This window comes from Carica papaya, chromosome 3 (assembly GCF_054855325.1).
Source record: "Carica papaya isolate Zhongbai chromosome 3, ASM5485532v1, whole genome shotgun sequence".
In the NCBI taxonomy this organism is placed as follows: domain Eukaryota; kingdom Viridiplantae; phylum Streptophyta; class Magnoliopsida; order Brassicales; family Caricaceae; genus Carica; species Carica papaya.
The window spans coordinates 17,115,718-17,136,104 of NC_142311.1; the positions used below are offsets into that span (position 1 = coordinate 17,115,718).

Sequence of the window (20,387 nt, forward strand, 5' to 3'; positions counted from 1 at the left end):
TCCTTTTCAGTTCTAGATTGTTACATATTTCCTCTAAAAATTTAACTTGAAGCTTATATATAATCCAATATTTCCTTAATAATATGAAAAAATATTGATTTTTAGGTTTAATTATTATTTTTCCATATTAAAATGAATAAAAAATCAAGAATGTAAATAATAAATTTCTTTTACAATTAATATTTTCAAATTAAAAAAATTTATTGGATTTAATTATGAGCAAAAGGATTAAGTTTGGTTTATAATAAAGTTTGTGTTGAATATGAAATAGAATTGGAATATAAATATTTATAACAATAATGGTATTTAGGGCCTTTTGTTATATCTACTATGCATATATAATGAGCAATAATTCGTTTTTTTTTTATTTTGATATAAAATTAATCTAAATTTACACAAAAATGATTAAACTTTAGTAGTTAAATAATGATTAATACTTAGTACTAAAAAAAAACATGTAATTATTGCAAGCTCATTTTCTCTAGTCTCTACTTTATTTTTTTTTAAATTAAAATTTTGCTTTTATTTTTTATATTTCAAAAATATTTTAATGATTAAATGAATAGAAATTTTTTTTACAAAAGTAAAAATTGAAAAATACTTTTAATAAGTTAAAACACAAAAATTATAATTTATAATTTTTAGAAAAATAATTTTAATTTTCAATAAAAAATTTATAATTAAAATCTCAAAATATTTTGTTTTAAATATTATAACAAAAAAGAAAAAAGAAAAAATTAAAATAAGCAATAAAAAACTCAAAAATAGAAAATTATAGAGGAGATATCACTCTCCCTTAAAATAATCATTTTGGGTTCAAAGTTTTCTCCTTTTTTTAATTCTTCACCTACTTCCCCTGCAATCTTCTTCTTACAGAACTGGAAATTTTCTCTTCCAGTCTTCAAATGGAGAATAAAAACAAATCTATATAGAAATGTGCATATTCTTGAGATTCACGCATTGATATGGCACTTTAACCGAGTTGATTTTGACAACTAAGCTGAGTCGATGACTCAGGACTCAACCAAAAAAAGAAAAAAAAAATTTGAAGCTTGTGTTTTGTTTTCTGTCATAGTCAGCTCATCCTCGCAATTAAGAAAGAAATTCAATAACTTCGACGGTTTGTTTTCTCTACTTTTCATTTTGCTTACCGGGTTCTGTTTTATTGGTGCTAAGAGATTCTTACGAAATCTGTTATAGACAGATTTTACAGGGTTTTTCAAGTTTGACCTTTTTAGTTTATGATCTTTTGGGGTTTTCATTATGCTGTTTTTGAATTCCTAACTATTTTTGCTATTTCTGTGTTACCCATTTCTCTCTTCTTCTCTCCTGTTAATTTCCTGCTCTATGTTTTTGAATTTAATGGCTCTGTATCAATCTCTAGGTTGTTGATCTGTACGTTCAACTTTTGTTTTAGGTGTTGCTTTCATGTGATTGCAAGGTACTGTTCTGCTGTTTTGCTTGATGGTACGCCCATGACATAGTCATTTGCTGAATTTACTTCATGTTGCCACTGTAGATATGTTGTCTAATTGATTAATTTTCACTTTTCCTTCATGTTTACCCTCTCGATCAGTTGTAAAACATCCAGTTCATGTTGTGCTGACAACTAGATGATTATTGCGGACGTTGAGCAATATGGGAACTGGGCTCTCTTCTACTGAAATGGGTGAGGAAACTAATGTTCAGTATGTTACTTTTGGTGATGTTTCTTCACCTAGGGCAGATGACTCAAAGAAGGTATCAGTTTTACCCCTCATTTTCCTCATCTTCTATGAAGTATCTGGAGGTCCTTTTGGGGTTGAGGACAGTGTTCAGGCAGCTGGGCCCCTTCTGGCCCTTGTTGGCTTCTTGGTCTTTCCATTCATTTGGAGTGTTCCTGAGGCTTTAATTACTGCTGAGATGGGCACCATGTTCCCTGAGAATGGTGGTTATGTGGTTTGGGTGTCCTCTGCTTTAGGGCCCTATTGGGGGTTTCAGCAAGGTTGGATGAAATGGCTTAGTGGTGTGATCGATAATGCTCTGTACCCAGTCCTGTTCCTGGACTACCTGAAGTCAGCTATCCCAGCTTTAGGTGGGGGTTTACCACGAATCATTGCAGTCTTGGCATTGACTGTAGTGCTTACTTACATGAACTACAGGGGTTTAACCATTGTAGGTAGGGTTGCTGTTCTTTTGGGGATTTTTTCAATCCTTCCTTTTGTGGTTATGGGACTTGTCGCAATTCCAAAGCTGAGGCCTTCGAGATGGTTAGTAGTGAACCTGCACAATGTGGACTGGAATTTGTATTTGAACACACTCTTTTGGAACCTAAACTATTGGGACTCAATTAGTACCCTTGCTGGGGAGGTGCATAACCCGAAGAAAACTCTGCCAAAAGCTCTCTTTTATGCTTTGATCTTGGTTGTTCTGGGGTATTTCTTCCCTCTTCTGATCGGTACTGGGGCTGTTCCCCTAGACCGGGAATTGTGGACTGATGGATATTTCTCAGATATTGCCAAATTACTAGGGGGAGTTTGGTTGAGATGGTGGATCCAGGGTGCTGCAGCCATGTCAAATATGGGGATGTTTGTGGCTGAAATGAGCAGTGACTCTTTCCAACTTCTGGGAATGGCCGAACGGGGGATGCTGCCAGAGTTCTTTGGCTGGAGGTCTCGTTATGGAACTCCTCTGGTTGGGATATTGTTCTCAGCTTCTGGCGTGGTTTTGCTGTCATGGCTAAGCTTTCAAGAGATTATAGCGGCAGAGAACTTCTTGTATTGTTTTGGAATGATATTGGAGTTTATAGCATTTGTTTTGTTGAGGATGAGATACCCAGCAGTTTCTAGACCTTACAAGATACCAGTGGGAACAGTTGGAGCAGTCCTTATGTGTGTTCCCCCAACCATATTGATCTGTATTGTGTTGGCTCTTTCATCACTCAAAGTTGCAGTTGTAAGCCTGGTTGCTGTGGTTATTGGTCTAGTAATGCAACCTTGTCTCAAGTTTGTTGAGAAAAAGAGATGGATTAAGTTCTCCATTAATGCTGAACTTCCAGATCTTCATGGTGCTAATCAGGGGGGGTGGTGATTCCTTAATATAATAACAATCATGGTTAAGAAAAGGTATCCAACCAGATGATCCTTCTATAACAATGCTGATTATCAAGACTTCTTACAATCAGCTAGCTGACCACAATTATGGACCTTGGAAGGTATTGGCAAACAACAAAGCAAGGCAGGTAGCTATGATATGTCATTAATAGCTGTTTATCATTGATGGTCTAAGAGTGGCGATAGATGGAAATGATGATTAGAAATGATAAGAAATAAGGTCTCTTGATTCTGCAAGGAAATCATCTTAGATTTTTACTTGCATTTCAAGGCTCTTGGGTGTGAAACTGTAGCTATGATTTAAATATATAAGGGAGATTGGCTACCTCACCTCCTTGATAGGCAATATTGTAGAAGTTATTTTTGCATCAAGTTCTCACTCTTCAGCAGAAACTGAGTAGCATATGGTGTTGAAGTAGTAAAGAACATATCAACATGGAATAGAATTGCATTGAACAAAAATAAAAATAATGAGTTTGCAGTCAATGACATTGAACATAGTAAACATATTTTATTTTGACAATATGTATGATGTATAATAATCTAAATATCCGTTCAATGCTTGAACTTCATTTATGTGTTTTTAAAAGTTATAAATTCAAATTTACATGGGTTTAAATTATGAAATTAAGCTAAACTTAATTAGTCAATAAGCGAAATAAGTAAAAATATAATAACTAAAATATAATTGGTTTAAATTAATTATGATGAACTAATAATCAAAGGTGCACTTAATTGGTCTGCTTATTGGTAGAATTTATTCAAACGAGGTTTGACTGTATACTAGAAGAGAAAAAAAAAAGCTTCCTTGTTCTTGAAGTTAAGTGTTTTATCCCATGGCCATGATTGTTTCCATCACAAGAAGTAAGAAAACTTAGTTTAGATCGGAATTATTTATATTAGTACGAGAGACATAATATTTTCTGTGCAAGATAGAATTACTTTTTGTTTGGCAGCTTTGCGATATTCATATTTTATGTAAGATAGTGCCAGTTTCTAACAAATTTTATTTTTGTTTTTTTTCTTTCTGTTGGATATATTTATATGGTTGGACTTAAGCCACTAAAACCAGTCAGGATGGTTTTATTAGCTAGTTGTAATGTAGTTAAGTCCTTTTTTTTTGCTTTTTTTCTTTTCTGAGAAGGAAAAGATGATTCAATAAAAGTCACCAAGTGGGTATGCCCCTATACACAATACATATCTATTTTACTGTGCTTTTTTCTTGTATATTGTGCCAACGGTTATTAAGGCCTAATGACTGAGTTTTCAAAGAAATGAGATATCAAAAACCAGAGAGGGTAGTATTTTCTTCTCTTATTGTTCAAACGAGAGAAAGTCGAAGGACAGATGCCATCCCCAAACCAGAGGAAAACGAAAAGTAGGTACTGTCCTGTACTCTGAATGAAACTTTGAACCAGGAAAGATGAGTTGCCATTCATTTGGAGTTTGGCTTTTAACTTTAACAAGGTCTATTGATTTTCTGTATTGATTGGTACACCTTTGGTTTTCTTAAAGGTAAAGTTGCTGATCTCATTACTTCATCAGACTCTATTTCTATCTTTTCTGGAAATTTCATAGCTGCTCTCAAATCTGTTGTTAATTGTTCTTCTTAATCATTTAATATGTTGCTTACTGCAAGTATGGAACTTGTATATTTTTCCAATGAGGCTGAACCAAAATTTCTTGTTCACTCGTTAACTTGGGTTGAGATCCATTCCTGGTTTCTTCAAATTCCGGCTTTTATAAGTTTCTCGTTTTTTATTTTCATCATTTGGATTCAAAGATGTGCTTCTTTTTCCCTTTTTGAGTGGCTTTTGATTTTTCTTAAATCTAAAGTGCTCTATCTTTGGTTTTTACAATAACAGTGTATAAACTTCTTTTGCACCAGCCACCAGAAGAGTAGATAGTCAATGTGGTACTTAAAACGTTCTTTAATTTTATGCCAATCTTTTTTTTTCTATGTTCAAACTTGATATTTTTCTAATTTTCTTTGCAGGATAAACGTGATCAGAAAGGTGAATTGGAAGGGACGACTATAAGCATTAAGGAATTTGATTATCTTTGCTGATATCAGGTGCCTTTTGCTACACACACAGTCCTGTTCTCGTATCATTCATAAATGGTCTATTCTGGTTTGTGCTCTGCATTTCAGGCACTCTTGGTTTTGAGAACATGGTGAAACTGTGACCGGTGAACCTGGTGACATACTTCAACACGGGTTATGTGTGTTCTCTTTGTCTTAACAGTAGTCCCATATAATCTTTATGTGACTTATATTCTTTTTTATTGAACTAATGGTTGATTTTTTTTATTTTTTTGAAACTTTGTGGAAGGTTCAATTCTGCTAAGTAGAACATTATAAATTGTGGCATTTGGTCTGGGCTGCCCAGGGAAGAATAAAGAACTTAACTAATTAGCTCCTCATTAATTTAATTGCTTACTTTCTGATGATATAATGTTTAGGTAGTAAGCTTTATTATAAGGTACTATATATGTTTCCTGGCATCAGTGGATCTTTAGATGCTCTTTTGTTATGTTTCTTGTCATGAAGTTTGCATGGGTTAATAAGGGAGAGGTGTTGGATGGAACATGAAGAAGCAGCACCAAAGAGAAATTACAGAACAGAGAGAACATGACCTAATTAGGGTTTGGGTCCTCTGGAAAATGGATTTTGTTTTGTGAGTTGAGAGGTGGGATGGAGGCCTAAAGATGGGGCAGGATGCTGGGCTGGGTTTAGCTGGCACCACGCGGGCCTTTTTTTTTTTTTTTTTTTTTTCCGAAGAAAAACACTAGTGTTCTGTGTCTGACTGGAGAACCAAAATTTTTGGTCAAACTTTTTTGAGGCCATAAGAGCACGCTAAATTATGTTTAGTTTGGTTCAGTCTGATCAATCTGTGTCTGATTTAAACAGTCTGGGCTAATTGATCTTGGTGGCATAGAATCTGCAAAGCTGGAGTTCCTAAAATTTTCAGTTGGTATTTGTTCTTGAGGTCCTTCACAATTGCTTTTTAAGATATTTAGATAACCTAGTCACAGTTGTACTCAATTAGCTTTCTTGAAAGAGAAAAAGAGGAGAAGCTTTACCATATAAAACTACATTACAAGCTTTCAATAGAATTTAAGTAAAACTAAAAGACAAGACTTATTCTTAGTTAAGAAAGTGTTGTCAGAATCTTAGACTTGAAAGAAACAAACTACAAAGTCAAATTAAAATAGGTTACCTAAAGAGATTGAAGAGGAATGAAATTAAAATCCATGTCCAATCAAGTCAAAGACTCTGCCCAGCCCGAAAGCCAAGTGAAGCCTATTCAGAATGCACAGAAGAGGAATGATGATTTTCTTTTTAACAGCATATACAGTTGTAAGGTTACTTTGTTTTTAGAGCCAATCTTTCTGGACAACATGTGATCTTGGAATGGTCCAGATCTTGATTATGTTTTAGAATGCATATTAGAACATCTTCTGGGTATAAATCTTCAAATGTGTGTGGAACTACTTGCTATATTCTGAAAGTAAATTAATATAGAATAATGCATGGTTTTTTTTTTTTTTTTTTTTTATCATTTATGTTTTATTTTTATAGATCTACATGTTCGTCTATGATCCTAATCATTTTTTTACGTTAAGAGAACTTATTGTAATGAACATAATGATTATGTTATTCTTTCATGTGTTATATTATCGAAAGTTTATTGTAATCTTAATGCAATGTCTAATACGAAAATTCTTCTCAAACAATAGAGGGGTCATGCCAAACAAATATCTTTTCCCCAACCAATTTAGAAATTCAGGCATTGATGTTTTTAGATTTTGGTTGATCCAAATAGCTTATAATCAAGCTCAACGATCACAACAACGCATGTGTTGTTCTTCTTCATTCCAAGATTATGAAGGCAGAAGAAAAAAAAAAATTAACAAATCAGATCAATAGTCATTGAAGCATTTTGTAGAACATCTATTCATTGTTCTTGTAGAACCAAAACATAGGTGCCTTAATCGAACTTAGTAAACTAAATAAACATCTATTATGTAAATATTTAACTATCACGCAAAACCCTAATTTAAATTAAAAAAGATAGACCAACAATAACCAAGCAAAACCCCAACCATAAACACATGAAACAATGCCTTTCAAGGTTTGTTGAACTTGCGCTGTGTTTTTCAAGGTTTAATGACTTACATTTTGCTTTTGGTTGTGGCACTGTATAAGCTACAGCAGAAAACTAGAGCCAAATAGGCACTTACAAACTTGGTTGAACGAGATAAAACAACTCCCTTTGGATGATCTTAGGGAGGAGTCTTTTTCCTTGACTAACTATTATGTTGATTAAGTGAAGATCTTTCCCACTTTGGTTCCCTCATTAACTCTTAATATGTTACTTAATATGTTCTTGTTGTTTATTCTATAATTGGCAAGTGAGATCACTCAAAATAATCAAGATAAGTTTTTAGAGGGAATTAGCGGGGAACAAAGGAAAATTGCATCAAGAAACCAAAATAAAGAGGGGAACAAAGGAAACCCCCCCCCCCCCCCCCCCCCAAGACCACAATTGCAACATTAAAGATATTCCATATAAATTTTTCTTTAAGTCACTTTTACCTTACCCTAAACCCCTCGAAACAAGGTTATGATAATCCTTTTTTTGTTTGAAAATTTTTTCAAATCAAACATGATATAATAAATGTAAATATGTCATTTCGTACCGAATAAATAAGAAATGATAAATGAAAGCGTATCTAAATCCATCACGGAAGATTTGATTGCGTCTTGCGGTAAATATTTCCGAATCAACACACGACCTCAAAAGCTGTTTTTCTCTGGTGACGGGATTTCATAAAAATAAAATGACGCGTATGTGATTCGGGAACCATAACTACCTATTTATATCAACGTACTTTTGTATTTCTCATTTTACTCATCATAAAATAAGAAATTACAGAAATGATATCCGCACATTAAACCCATATATAAGTCCGATGCATTAAGGTCCAATTTTGTTTAACTGTATTTGATCACTTTTAAATTGGGACATAAATCGATAATCTGTTACGCATAGTAAAACCTATATTAGACCCATTTGTTGAAAAAACTCAACAATTTCCCACTTGAGCTTTATGTAACAACTTAACTATATGTTAAATAATCGTAGGAGTATTCATAATTGTGCTATCAATACCTAAATGCATCATCAAACAATTCCGTCTATCAATCATAATGACATAAAATCAAAGTGGTCTATGGTATAGCTATCGTAGTTAAATCCATCATGATCATGTATATCAGTATAACTGAACAATATGAATCAAGTATGGATGTGTAGTATGAAAATTATATGCTATGTGATTTAAGCATGTCTATTTCTAATTGGTCATGCCTAAACTTTAGTGAGATCACCAGTAAGAAAACTCAGAGATAATATGTAACAAAAAAAAAAAAAAAACCAAAACATAATAATTGAAATGAAGCTATATAACCATAAACTAAAACCAAAGTAAAAAGTTTATAACATGTCTTACAAAACAATGCAATTATGGTACAAGACTCCCACTAAACTTATATATCATCTAAGGGTACAACACCCATATGAGCAATGTGCTCATGAAAGACCTTAGATGGTAATCCTTTAGTGAGCAAATCTGCAATCATGGAGTTTGTTCTAATGTACTTTATTGATATCTATTTACTTTGAACTCTTTCTTTAACAATCATTAACTTGATATCTATATGTTTTAACTTTGTCGAGCTCCTATTATTGTTAGAATACATAATTGCAGGCTTATTGTCATAAAATAACTTTAATGGTCTTTCTATGCCATCAACAATACACAGCTTAATGACAAAATTTTGCAGCTATATTCATTATTATATGTCTCATAATAAGTTATAAATTTTGTTGGCATAGTAGAAGATCTTACAAGTGTTTGCTTAGCACTCTTCCAGGAAATAGCTCCCCTAGCAAGCAAGTAGATATAGCTTGATATAGATTTTCTGCCATCTTGAGATCTGGCGAAATCAGAATCATAATAACTAATGATCTCCAGCTGATCTAACCTCCTGAATATGAGCATATAATATTTTGTTCTCTGTAGATACAACATGACATGTTTGACTGTTTTTCAAAGATCCATATATGGATTACTTAGATATCTACCTAACATCCTAATAATGTACACAATATCTAGACGCATACAAACCCGTGTATCTAAATTCCTAATGCAAAATAGACATCCGCAAGATCTTTTATCTCAAATTCTTTTGTCAAAAATATTTTGATTTCATACAATAAGTCTATACTACTGGTAAGCAATATGTCATCGACATATAAAACTAAAAAAATATACTCTCTCACTGAACTTGTGGTATACACAATATTCTAATAAATTTATCTCAAAACTAAACGAGATGATAACTTGATGAAATTTGTGATATCATTGATGGGAAGCCTGCTTAAGTCCATAGATGAAATTTTTTTACTTTGTAAACCATTTGCTATACATCTCCAGATACAAAGTTTTCTAATTGCACCATGTAAATTATCTCATCAATGTTACCATGAAGAAATGTTTTCTTAACATCCATATGATGTAACTCAAGATCAAAATGTGTCATTAAAGTCATTATAGTCTTGAAAGAGTCTTTCGATGAAATCAAAGAGAAAGTCTCTTTATAATCGATGCATTATTTCTGTGTAAAACCTTTAATGATAAGACGTGTCTTGTACCTCTCTACATTACTTTTCGAATCCCTCTTGTTTTTAAATATCCATTTGCAACCAACGAGTTTCGCATCTTTAGGCAATATAATAAGATCTCAAATGTTATTATCCTTCATGGACTTTATCTCTTCATTCATGGCATAAATTCACTTTTAAGAGTTAGAACTTTTCATGGCTTGACGAAAGTTAATAGGATCATCTTCTATCGTACCAATATCAAACTCATGTTCTTGGAGAAAAACAATATAATAATATAGAATTACACTTCTCTTTTCTCTAGTGGATCTTCTTAATGATATAGGTTCTTGAGGATGTAAGGTTTGTGTTTCAGGAACAATTTCTTGAACAAGAACATGAGATACTATGACATTGTTTTTATCTGAATTTACTTCTTGAACAATACTAGGTATAAGAACCTAATCCTAATCATTATCAAAAGCAACTGAAGGAATAGGAATATCAATCGATTCCTCTTCAAAAATAAGGTCTCGAACTCTTTTTTTCCCCATAAATTCAACATCCTCAAAGAATTGAGTATTTTCTGTCTCAAAAATTATCTTAGCAATAGGATTATAAAACTTGTAACCTTAGATCATTCAGAATAACCAATAAAATGACAACTAACAGTTATGGAGTCCAATTTCTTATCCTATAGCCTATAAGGTCAGATAGACATCCCTAAATGTATAACTATCTCAAACTAGGCTTCTTACTCGTCCAAAGCTCATAAGGATCTTTGTAATTGCTTTAGTTGGAACTCTGTTAAGTAAATATGTTGTGGTCTTTAATGTTTCTTTCCATAGTGATTCATGTAAGGTAGAATGACTAATTATACTTCTCATCATATCCTGAAGTGTTTTGTTTCGCTTTTCAACAATACCATTCATGCTAGGAGAACTTAGCATGGTGTACTGTGGGACAATACCACATTCTTCTAGGAATCGAGCAAATGATCCTGGATGTTGCTAACCTGATCCATTAGATATACTATAGTATTCACCACCAAGATATGATCTAACAACCTTAATCCTTTTGTTGATTTGGATCTCAACTTCTCCTTTAAAACTATTTAGAGATTGAAACTTCTCATGAATGAGATATAGGTAGACATATATAAAATAATTATCTATGAACATTATGAAATATTATTGATTATTCTAAGAAGTCGTGGGGAACGGTCCATAAATATCTTTATGAATGAATTATAACACGTTAATAGCCCTATTAGCACTGAATCTCTTAATGTTTATATGTTTTTCCTTGATACAATGGACACATGTGTTAAAATTTGTAAAATTAATAAGATTTAGAATTCCATCTTACACAAGTCTCTCAATTCTCATTTGGGAGATATGACTTAATCTCTTTTACTATAATGAAATAGAATTCTCCTAGGTTAATTTCTTTACACCTCTTGTACCAACATGTAAGGATTCCTAATAAGAAACAATTATATCAAACAAATAAAGATTATCATATGCTGATAAAGAATCAGAACCAACCAAATTTGAATTAAGAAAAACACTAAACTTTCCATTTCTAAATGAATATAAATAAACAAAATTTTTAAATACATAAATAGAAATCACATTTCTTCTAAATGATGGTACAATAAAAGTCTCTTCTAAATTCAAATAAAATTCAGTTCTCAACAACAATATAAATTTGCCAATTACTTCCACCTTAATTGATTTGCTATCGCTCACATAAATAAATCTGGTACCATCACTTGACTTGCGGTAATGAGGCAACCCTATATACACACACTTATGTGAGTTGCAGCACTAGAATCTATCCACCAGGTGTGTGTAGGTACAAAAGTTAAATTAACCTCATAATAAACAAAAGTAAGAAACATACATTTCTTTGCGCGCCACGCATGATAGTTAGCGTATTACTTCTTCTGCTGTCCTAGAGTTTACATAAGAAACAACTATTTTCAGTCTAAACCTTCTGTTGCTTCTTTTGTTGTATTGGAATCGCAACAAATTTACTTATTTTTTTTGTTCTTCTTATCCTTTGAAATCACTACCAAATGAGCATTATCTGTCCTCTCAGATTTAAGCATTTTATCCTCTTGAACACAGTGTGAAATGAACTCATTCAAGTTTCAGGATTCTTTCTAATAGTTATATATCACTTTGAAATGATTGAACTGTGATGAAAGAGAAATTAAAACAAAGTATACAAATACTTATTCTGACAATTCCACTCTAAGTGCCTTGAGCTTTAAATGCACATGTGACATCTCTATTATGTGTTTTTTGATATTTCCATTTCCTTTATACCTCATAAAAATAAGAGTCAGAAAAAAATGTACATGTTTCAACCTTATCACTTCTAGCAAAACGTTGTTTTAGAGAATAAAGAAAATCTGTAACTATTGTGATCTCATCGGACATAGTGTCCTAAAAAACTTCTAAAATGACATGTTCCATAACCAACATACTTATACAGTTTGACTGATCTCATCTTTCAAACTCCTTATTTACCTCAGGGGTACTGCCAAGAATAATCTGATCGGGTTAATCAACCGGTAAATCCCAATCCAGATCCATAACTTTAAGCACAAGTCGAACATTATTCTTTCATTACTTGAAATTTGTGTCGTTCAATATTAGGATATAATTCACATTCCCAGTGATACTCCTAACAGTATAGTGAATTGAATAGAGAAGATACAAAAACAAATTAATTAATTAATACTCACATAAAAATATTAAACCATAAACTTTAATAATGAATTTTAAATAAAGGTATATATCATCTCAAGATACCGAGCACTCCATTAATACTATCTTTAGACAGAATATTAACTTATAAGTAATACTCTATAACAGTAATTAAATACAGACAGTAAGAACACATTAAACAATAAATTTTCATTTGGACTAATCTAAAGTTCATATGTTGTAATGAATAACTATCACTTATTTATTACCACAAATAGAAATGCAATCATGTTAAATATTAACCTTCATTTGGGCCGATTAATATTCATATAAATTACACTTATGCAACTATTTACATTTTAAAATAAATAAATCATTCATAAGAAATGTTAAATTCAAAATTAAAACCAACTTTAGACTGAATTAGGAAGAAAATTAATAATAGAAATGACCAAAAAATAAAAATAATCGTATTCTATATATATTTTTTTTTGTCAAACAGTTGACCTTGATCAATTAAAGTTAATGTTGACTGTTGACCGGTTAACTTCCGGTCGGATCAAACAGGTTGGGTATTGGGTAGGTCGGGTCTTAGGCCCATATAACTTTAAATTAAAAGAAAGGGCGTTCGACCCGAAGCCCAACCAAACTCTTTTTTTTTCTTCCTTCTTCTTCCTCACACTCGAACAAACTGTTTCTGTAACAGTCGAAAAAAATTAGCCATTACGCACGAGATTCGGCAGCCGTTTCGGCTATTGAATGGTCGCGTGACTGGGTTTTCTTCATGCTTGGCTGCAGATTTGGCCAGCTTCATGCAGCAGCGGTCACCCGTTGCTTTCCCTTTGCATGTTTTCTTTGCTGCATATATATACATATATATACATCCTAAACGCACATATAATATTTTCTGCTTTATTTTTCATAAATCCATAAATATATATATATGGATTTCTGAAAACCCGTGGTCAGGTTTTATTTTCTGCTTTTAAAATGCATATAAATATATATATATATATATATATTTCTAATCCTGAATCCAAAATACAAAATTAAAAAAAAAAACTTAAATCTCAAAAATCTAATACAAAAAATGCTTTGATACTAATTGTTTGAAAACTTTTTCAAATCAAACATGATGTGATAAATCTAAACATGTAATCTCGCACTAAATGAATGAGAAATGATAAACGAAAGCGTATATGAATCCATCGCGGAAGATTCGATTGTGTTTTACGGTGTATACTTTTAAATCAACACACAGCTTCAAAAGTTATTTTTCTCTAGCGATAGGATTTCATAAAAATAAAATGACGCGCATGTAATTCGGGAATCATAATTGCCTATTTATGTCTACATATTTTTGTATTTTTTATTTTGTTCATCATAAAATAAGAAATTATAAAAATAGTATCCGCACATATTAAACACATACCTAAACTCAATGCATTAAGGTCTAATTATATTTAACCGTATTTGATCACTTCTAAACAGACTCATAAATTGATAGTCCGTTACACATATTAAAGTTCACATTAATCCCATTTGTTAAAAAATCCAAATATCTTTTTGGTGAAAAGCATTTTCTAAGGTATATTATATCCATGAACTATATATGCAAGATCACATAGTTAAAGACTACCTAGATCATTTTAATAAAAATTACAAAGACATTAGTATTTGATATTGATATGACCAAACTTTGCATAGATGTTACATAAATTATTGCGACCCATTGCATATGCTTAAATGTTACCTTATTTGCAAGACAAGTTTTCCTGTGTAGAAATTTATCACGTCTCAAAGAGCACTGAGAAATAAGTTAATGTTTGATTGCCCAACTTAATTGCAAAATAATTTTATTTTATGTATTTGGAAAACTTACTAAATTAGTTTTATATTACAATTTGGTTCATGATATATATATATATATTTTTTAGTTCAAATGTTTAATTTCATTTTATTTTATAATGAAAAAGGTTACGATGAATGTTTTACGGAAAAAATAATTCAAAAAATAACCTTAACTACTTAATTAAATTAGTAAAACTGATAACAATAAAATAAGCCTAATATTATTATTATTAATAATATAAAATCATCCTTTAGACCAAAACTCAGTAAGTTGAATTTGATTTTTTAGTAAGAGACAAACCTTCTATGTTAATATAAAGATCTTCCAATGGGTCATAAGATATATGTACGTTAGAGAAAAAGGTACCATTTCTTTTAATACAATGCTTTTCCTTAAAGATTGAGTTTGAGTATAATAACACTATTAATGCCTAATCTTTCTAATCATTGATGAGGATCAATCATTACATATAGATTTTATTCTGGAAATATATATATATATTACAAAAAATTCCAATTGTATAAACAAGGAAGTAAACATTATGGGAAATTGAAGAAAGGAAAATAAATATTCATTCAACTTTTAAAATTGCTTACACTGTAATACTCACCCATCATTTGAATACCAGTTACAACAAAACATAAAGAATTGAGACAAGTAGAAAAATTGGAAGTTACAGCCCCAAGAATCTGTAACATGTTATAAAGAATATATTTATGAGCTATACTTATCAAAAAGTACATTTATTTTGTACCTAATTCTTCAATTGATATATCTGAATTTGAACTTTGAAACAAACTAATCTTTATGTGCAGCATCCGGCTTCTCTCCCTGATTTTGGATCTGGAATCATCAACTAAGATACTATAACAGCAGCCTTGCCAAGTCATCTTGAACTCCGATTCGAGTACCACAGCTTTTTCTGGCAAATCAATAATTTCTCTTTCTCAACCACATATTCAGTGTCTTCTTTCCGGCAGGTCCACCTCATTCCCTTGGCTATGGTAGCAACAGAATCAATAAAATAGCTGGATTCCCGTATGATTGCATACCCGCTGGGACGCAGGATCCGGTCCATCTCCAAAAGCACATGCTTCATATCGCATCTGTGTAAAGATACAAGCACCCACCATTCAGAATTAATAAAAAACGCTGGTAGCCAGTAACGGTTTCCGTTTGGCAACCAGCATCATAATCTAATATACATGAGGCACTTGGTTTGCTTTCTGGTATTCTAGCAATATAATAAGGTCAATAATTGATTAGACATTGAAGGTTCTTATTGTCAAACTACGCGGTATTTGGTAAGTCAAGGTGACTGCAAGAAAGATATATAATATATACACACACACATAGAATACTATCAGCCGACTGTACTATAGCTGCAATTTAGTATGTCAAGCTGACATAAGTTCCATCCAAATGTACCAAAAGTCAAACCAAGACCATGAAATGATCTTCTTCCTGAAAGGAAATATGGCAGGTCTGACTGTACTGAATTCTAAGTCCTCAGAATTATAAATCTAAGATTTTCTTCTTTGAACTTTACAATAAATGGTTGGTCAGCTTTGATTTTGTTATTATTTTCTAGTTTACCAAAGCAAGAGAAATCACATCACTACTTATTCAGGTAACTTTCAACTTGCACAAATCAAGGTAAGATTCATGGCAAAGTACACAGAAATAATCATAGTTTTGAAAGTATCCTCCCAATTTGAATGCCAGATTGAACCAATTCTCCATAGTGAAGGATGGACAGAGACTCTGATACCAGTAAGGCAATAAAAGAGAAATTAAGAACAGAGTCTTACCGATGGTTCTCCGCAGTAAACAGGCCATCAAGATGAAGGAGATCATAAGTTCGAGGATATGTTGAGAATGCTTCACACCTACAAACAATAAACAGACATAATATAAACTTAAAACATATTGGATCCAGCATCTACTGCAGAATCAAAGATTCAAAGCCTACGAAGGAGCATCAAGATTACCAGTCATGGAAAGTTCCAATAAGGCCCCTGTCGTAGACCACAGGAAGAGTATTTGCAGCATAGGAAGAGACCACATTAATAACCCACAAGGGATCATTAACTAGCGCTGCAGCAAAGCCTCCATAAACTGTATTCATATCCATTACATTTCTTATCTTATCAGTCCCAATAGCAGGAAGTAACTTCTTGTATTGCTTTGCTCGCACCTTCCACTTGCTATCATCATGCTTGAAAGTGTTAGCATTCCCACCATGAATGTCAGAAATGCGTTCAGGTGCAACATGTAAACGCTCTGGCCACTTAGAGATAGATCCTAAGGCTGATTGCTTAACTTTGGGGCTTGGAACAACAACACATGGTCGGAGTGGAGTGTACCATGCAGAATCTGGTTCCAGACTATCATCACACCTGGGTGGATAGACATCTGGATCACTGGCAATTTTCTTGTAGCAACTGTCATCAGAAGCTTTCCGCCATACAGCAATATCATCCTTTTTCCCATAAAATTCAAAGCACATTGCAGTCAGAAGTTCCTGCAATTTCTCATAATCCGCCTTCTGCTCTTCCACGGTAGTGTTCCACCCACGCCAACGATGCTCGTAATTCACTGGAGGTCCAGAAAGGACCCAGAAACCACCAGGACGGAGTATGCGGTGAACCTCTAGTAGATATATTCCACCTAAAAATAGAAATGTCATTTCTCAAAATTGTCATACAAACAGATGAACATGCAAAATGGTTATGAACAATAAAGCAAAATCAGTATGAAGTCGAGTACATTTGAGCGCCAATGCTATTTAGATTTTATGAAACAAAGATATCATCTCGAAATCAGGGAATTACTTATCATAAATCTACCTCATAAATAGGAAAGCATGAATTTATTAATGCAAAATATCTGGATTCACCCAATTTTAAGATAATTTACTTACCAAATTCTGTCCATGGTATAAGGCACCTTGAGCAATGAGCCATATCAAATGAATTTGAAGGGAAAGGAAGACGCTGTGTAGAGATAATGCCAAGAATTGCAGGTATCCCACGCTCAAGTGCAAACTGGACTTGAGCTTCATGATTATCCCTTGGGGCAAGGGAAACTGTTAGAATCCCACGATCCAGTAGATCTCCTCCCCAACTTGCAACCTAGAAACAAATTAATTATAAATGTGTAAGATGAGGGGGAAAATTATGTACCAGTCACGGAAATTTCAAATTTGAGTCCTTCATGAGATGGAAAAACAGATCATACAAAAAATTAAGGATAGATGACAGTAAACAGCAATTCAAGAAAAGATCAAACGCACCCCACATCCAGTGTCAATGGCTGTTCGGACGGTACCATCTTTCATTTCAGGGATTAGATCTTGCATCAAATCAACATATGCACTTACTCCATGGGGAAACATAGTACCTCCACCAGGGAAGATGAACTTCTCCCCCTCCTTCCGGAGCCAGTTTTGGTTAGACTTCTGCTTGTTAATCCAATCATATGGCACATTCCTGAAATCAAATCCGCACAAGACTTGATAAGAGACTTTTGATATTCTAATTAGAACTAAATCCAGGGAAGCAACTTACCTATACCAACATTGATCCCGGCTCTTGGGCCATCTAACTGGTGGTTTATATCCATCAGGGGGTGGAATTAAACACTCCTTTCTCTCAAACACAGGGGGACAATGGCGTTCCATAAAAGTAAGGCGATGAGTTCCATACTTTTTCCACCTCTAAAACCAATAAACAGATATCAAAATTTCATTATTTTGGTACCACATAACCTGGAAAATGAATACAATGACATGAAAGATTACACGTACCTTTGGATCTGTGCATGGGGTGTAGTCTTGATAATCAAGGCTGCATTCTGGGAAGGCAACTTCTTTGATTTGAAGTGGGGTCACAATCAATTCCTTAGGGCCTGGGACTGCTTTTTTAACATCCTTGATATCCTTACCCTCAAATCTGTTTTTCTCGGAACAAAAAGCCCCACCAAGATAGAAAGAAACTCCACATAATACAACAAGAAGTATTGTAATGGAAACAATCCTGGAAACTTTATCTGGTTGAGAATTTTGTCTCCCATCTTTGTATTTCATGGTATCAGAAAAATTTGTAAGTACCTGGACATAAGCAAAGCCAATAATCAAATTGCAGAGAATGAGAATTGCCTCATTTCATCCATTTCTCATCTTAATCTACATCAAGTTATATGGAAAGAAACGAGAAAGAAAAAGGACTATTGCACCTTATGCCATGTACTCTAAATACACCCCTCATAAATTAGAGCCAAAAGAAAACATCACTTACTCAACTAATGTAACCCTCGAAAGTTTTATTATCAGATCTTTCTAAATACTGTGGCCAAAAAAATTCAAACAGAAGACATTTAATCAGTAAAGAAAGAAACATCCCCATTTACTCTGAACTAAAACAATAAATGCACTGCTAAGACAAAACCATCAACTGAAAACATGGAAAACAAATACCAGTAGCTCAAATGTCTACAGTTGACATAGACAGGAAGACTTAGGGAAAAAGAACACAAAACAAGGGCTCAAGATTTTTTACAGCAGATCAGTTTCATGACTCCGAAGATCTAACCATAAATCATACAGAAAACTAAAAAGAACTGGGTTTCATATGAACTTTACAGCCAGTTATGGAGCATTTAAACCACCTACAAGAAATGGGGAACTATAAGATCTGCAAGCAAATCACCGACACGTGATACTTTCCAAGAGTTTTGCCTTTATGTTTCTCACATGATGTTGGGGCCCAAGCCATTAACAGACTCAAAACCAGTCCAATTCTCTTTTATCACTAAAGTAAAAAAAAAAAAAAAGACATAAAGAAGCTCTGCATCTAATAACAGACAATGCAAAGCAAAAAAGAAAAGGAAAAAATAATCATCATCATGAAATACAATCATTCCCTAAGAAAGAAGAAAACTGTCAATAATTTCATTTCATTTCTTTTTACTATTTACACCTTCATTAATCATTCTGCCAATTGACTTCAGAAACAACAATCAACAGCAGGAAGAAGAAAACAAGCACCCCATAGTAATAAAAATAATCGCATCAAGTTCAGCCAGAAAACTGAAATTCCTTGCGGAAAATTTAGTAAAAGAGACACAAAGACCATGACAGAAAAAGACAACGACAAGTATTCTTTTTCTCCCCATGAAGAGCTAGCCACCTAGTAAGTAATAGACTATCTATATATATCAACGGAAGGGCAGTAAAAACAAAAGTGCTAATACTAAATAGACAAAGTTGCTGGGTAAAATAATCTACAAATTAGAAGCAGGGATCCACAGATCTGCTTGTCGAAAAACAAATCAATATTGGTAAATAATAAAAGTTAGTAGCCATGAAAAGCTGGGTAAAGCAAGAATGTGATGATAACAGCTGGTAAGGTAAACAGCAGGAGGTGGAGGTGGAGGTGGAGGTGGAAAAAGATCTGACCCAGAAAGTAGAAGACCAGTATAAAGAAGGACGATGAAGAATAAAACCAGTAAGGTATACAGAAAAGAGACAGAAGGAAAATAAAAGAGAATATATAAACAGACTTGACTGTACCTATATATATTGCTCTCTATTGTCTGAACAAAGTAGGACCTTGAAAATTCAAAAAAACGTATATGATTTGCAGATGGGTCTCCTTGAAAACTCTCTCTCAGCACAGAAGAGTGAGGAGAAGAGCTCAGGAGAAAGGGATATGCAGTAAACTGATCTCCTTCTCTCTCTCTCTCTCTCTCTCTCTGTGAAGTCTTAACGCAAGAAGATACAGAGAAAGATAAATCTTAAATAATAAGAGAGCTCTCTACTACTCGGCCCCTCCTGTTTCCTGCCTCGCTGTCTTCTCGCTTTCGATTTCTTTTTTTTTTTTTTTTTTTTTTTTTTTTGCTGATTATCACTTTCTTTCCTTCGATGTCTTTTCTTTCCTTTTTAAACAATATATATACACAAATATATATATATATATATATTTTTTTTTTTGCTCTTCCTTGTCTTTTTCTTCCTATTTTTATCTTTTCCTTTTCTCGCTTTTTTTCTTTTAGT

The 20,387-nt window shown here is 33.1% G+C and overlaps 2 protein-coding genes across 17 annotated transcripts; one reads left to right on the plus strand and one right to left on the minus strand.

The window, feature by feature from the left end:
* Positions 1-804: 804 nt before the first annotated feature.
* On the plus strand, positions 805-5,505 carry LOC110808656 (putative polyamine transporter At1g31830). Of its 12 annotated transcripts, XR_002538665.2 has the most exons (6): positions 805-1,120; positions 1,418-1,467; positions 1,577-3,220; positions 4,958-5,007; positions 5,089-5,166; positions 5,245-5,505. XR_002538665.2 is itself a non-coding variant. In XM_022034221.2 (3 exons), exon 3 carries the CDS (start codon positions 1,639-1,641, stop codon positions 3,067-3,069), a length of 1,431 nt encoding a protein of 476 aa, XP_021889913.1. In that variant the 5' UTR covers positions 805-1,120; positions 1,385-1,467; positions 1,577-1,638; the 3' UTR covers positions 3,070-3,578. The 12 variants fall into 12 exon arrangements, 5 of the variants coding, with proteins under 5 accessions (XP_021889913.1, XP_021889915.1, XP_021889912.1 ...); XR_002538663.2 differs by having other exon boundaries at positions 5,089-5,505; XR_002538664.2 differs by lacking the exon at positions 4,958-5,007.
* Positions 5,506-14,881: 9,376 nt separating this feature from the next.
* Positions 14,882-20,116, minus strand: ERD3 (S-adenosyl-L-methionine-dependent methyltransferases superfamily protein). Of its 5 annotated transcripts, XM_088216170.1 has the most exons (9): positions 18,810-18,968; positions 18,631-18,678; positions 18,141-18,443; positions 17,902-18,050; positions 17,628-17,823; positions 17,256-17,466; positions 16,324-17,002; positions 16,144-16,221; positions 14,882-15,438 (listed from the first exon to the last, which is right to left on the minus strand). In XM_088216170.1, exons 3-9 carry the CDS (start codon positions 18,417-18,419, stop codon positions 15,219-15,221), a joined length of 1,812 nt encoding a protein of 603 aa, XP_088072296.1. In that variant the 5' UTR covers positions 18,420-18,443; positions 18,631-18,678; positions 18,810-18,968; the 3' UTR covers positions 14,882-15,218. The 5 variants fall into 5 exon arrangements, with proteins under 5 accessions (XP_088072296.1, XP_088072294.1, XP_088072297.1 ...); XM_088216168.1 differs by lacking the exons at positions 18,631-18,678; positions 18,810-18,968 and adding an exon at positions 19,905-20,116; XM_088216171.1 differs by lacking the exons at positions 18,631-18,678; positions 18,810-18,968 and adding an exon at positions 19,895-20,116.
* Positions 20,117-20,387: the final 271 nt, after the last annotated feature.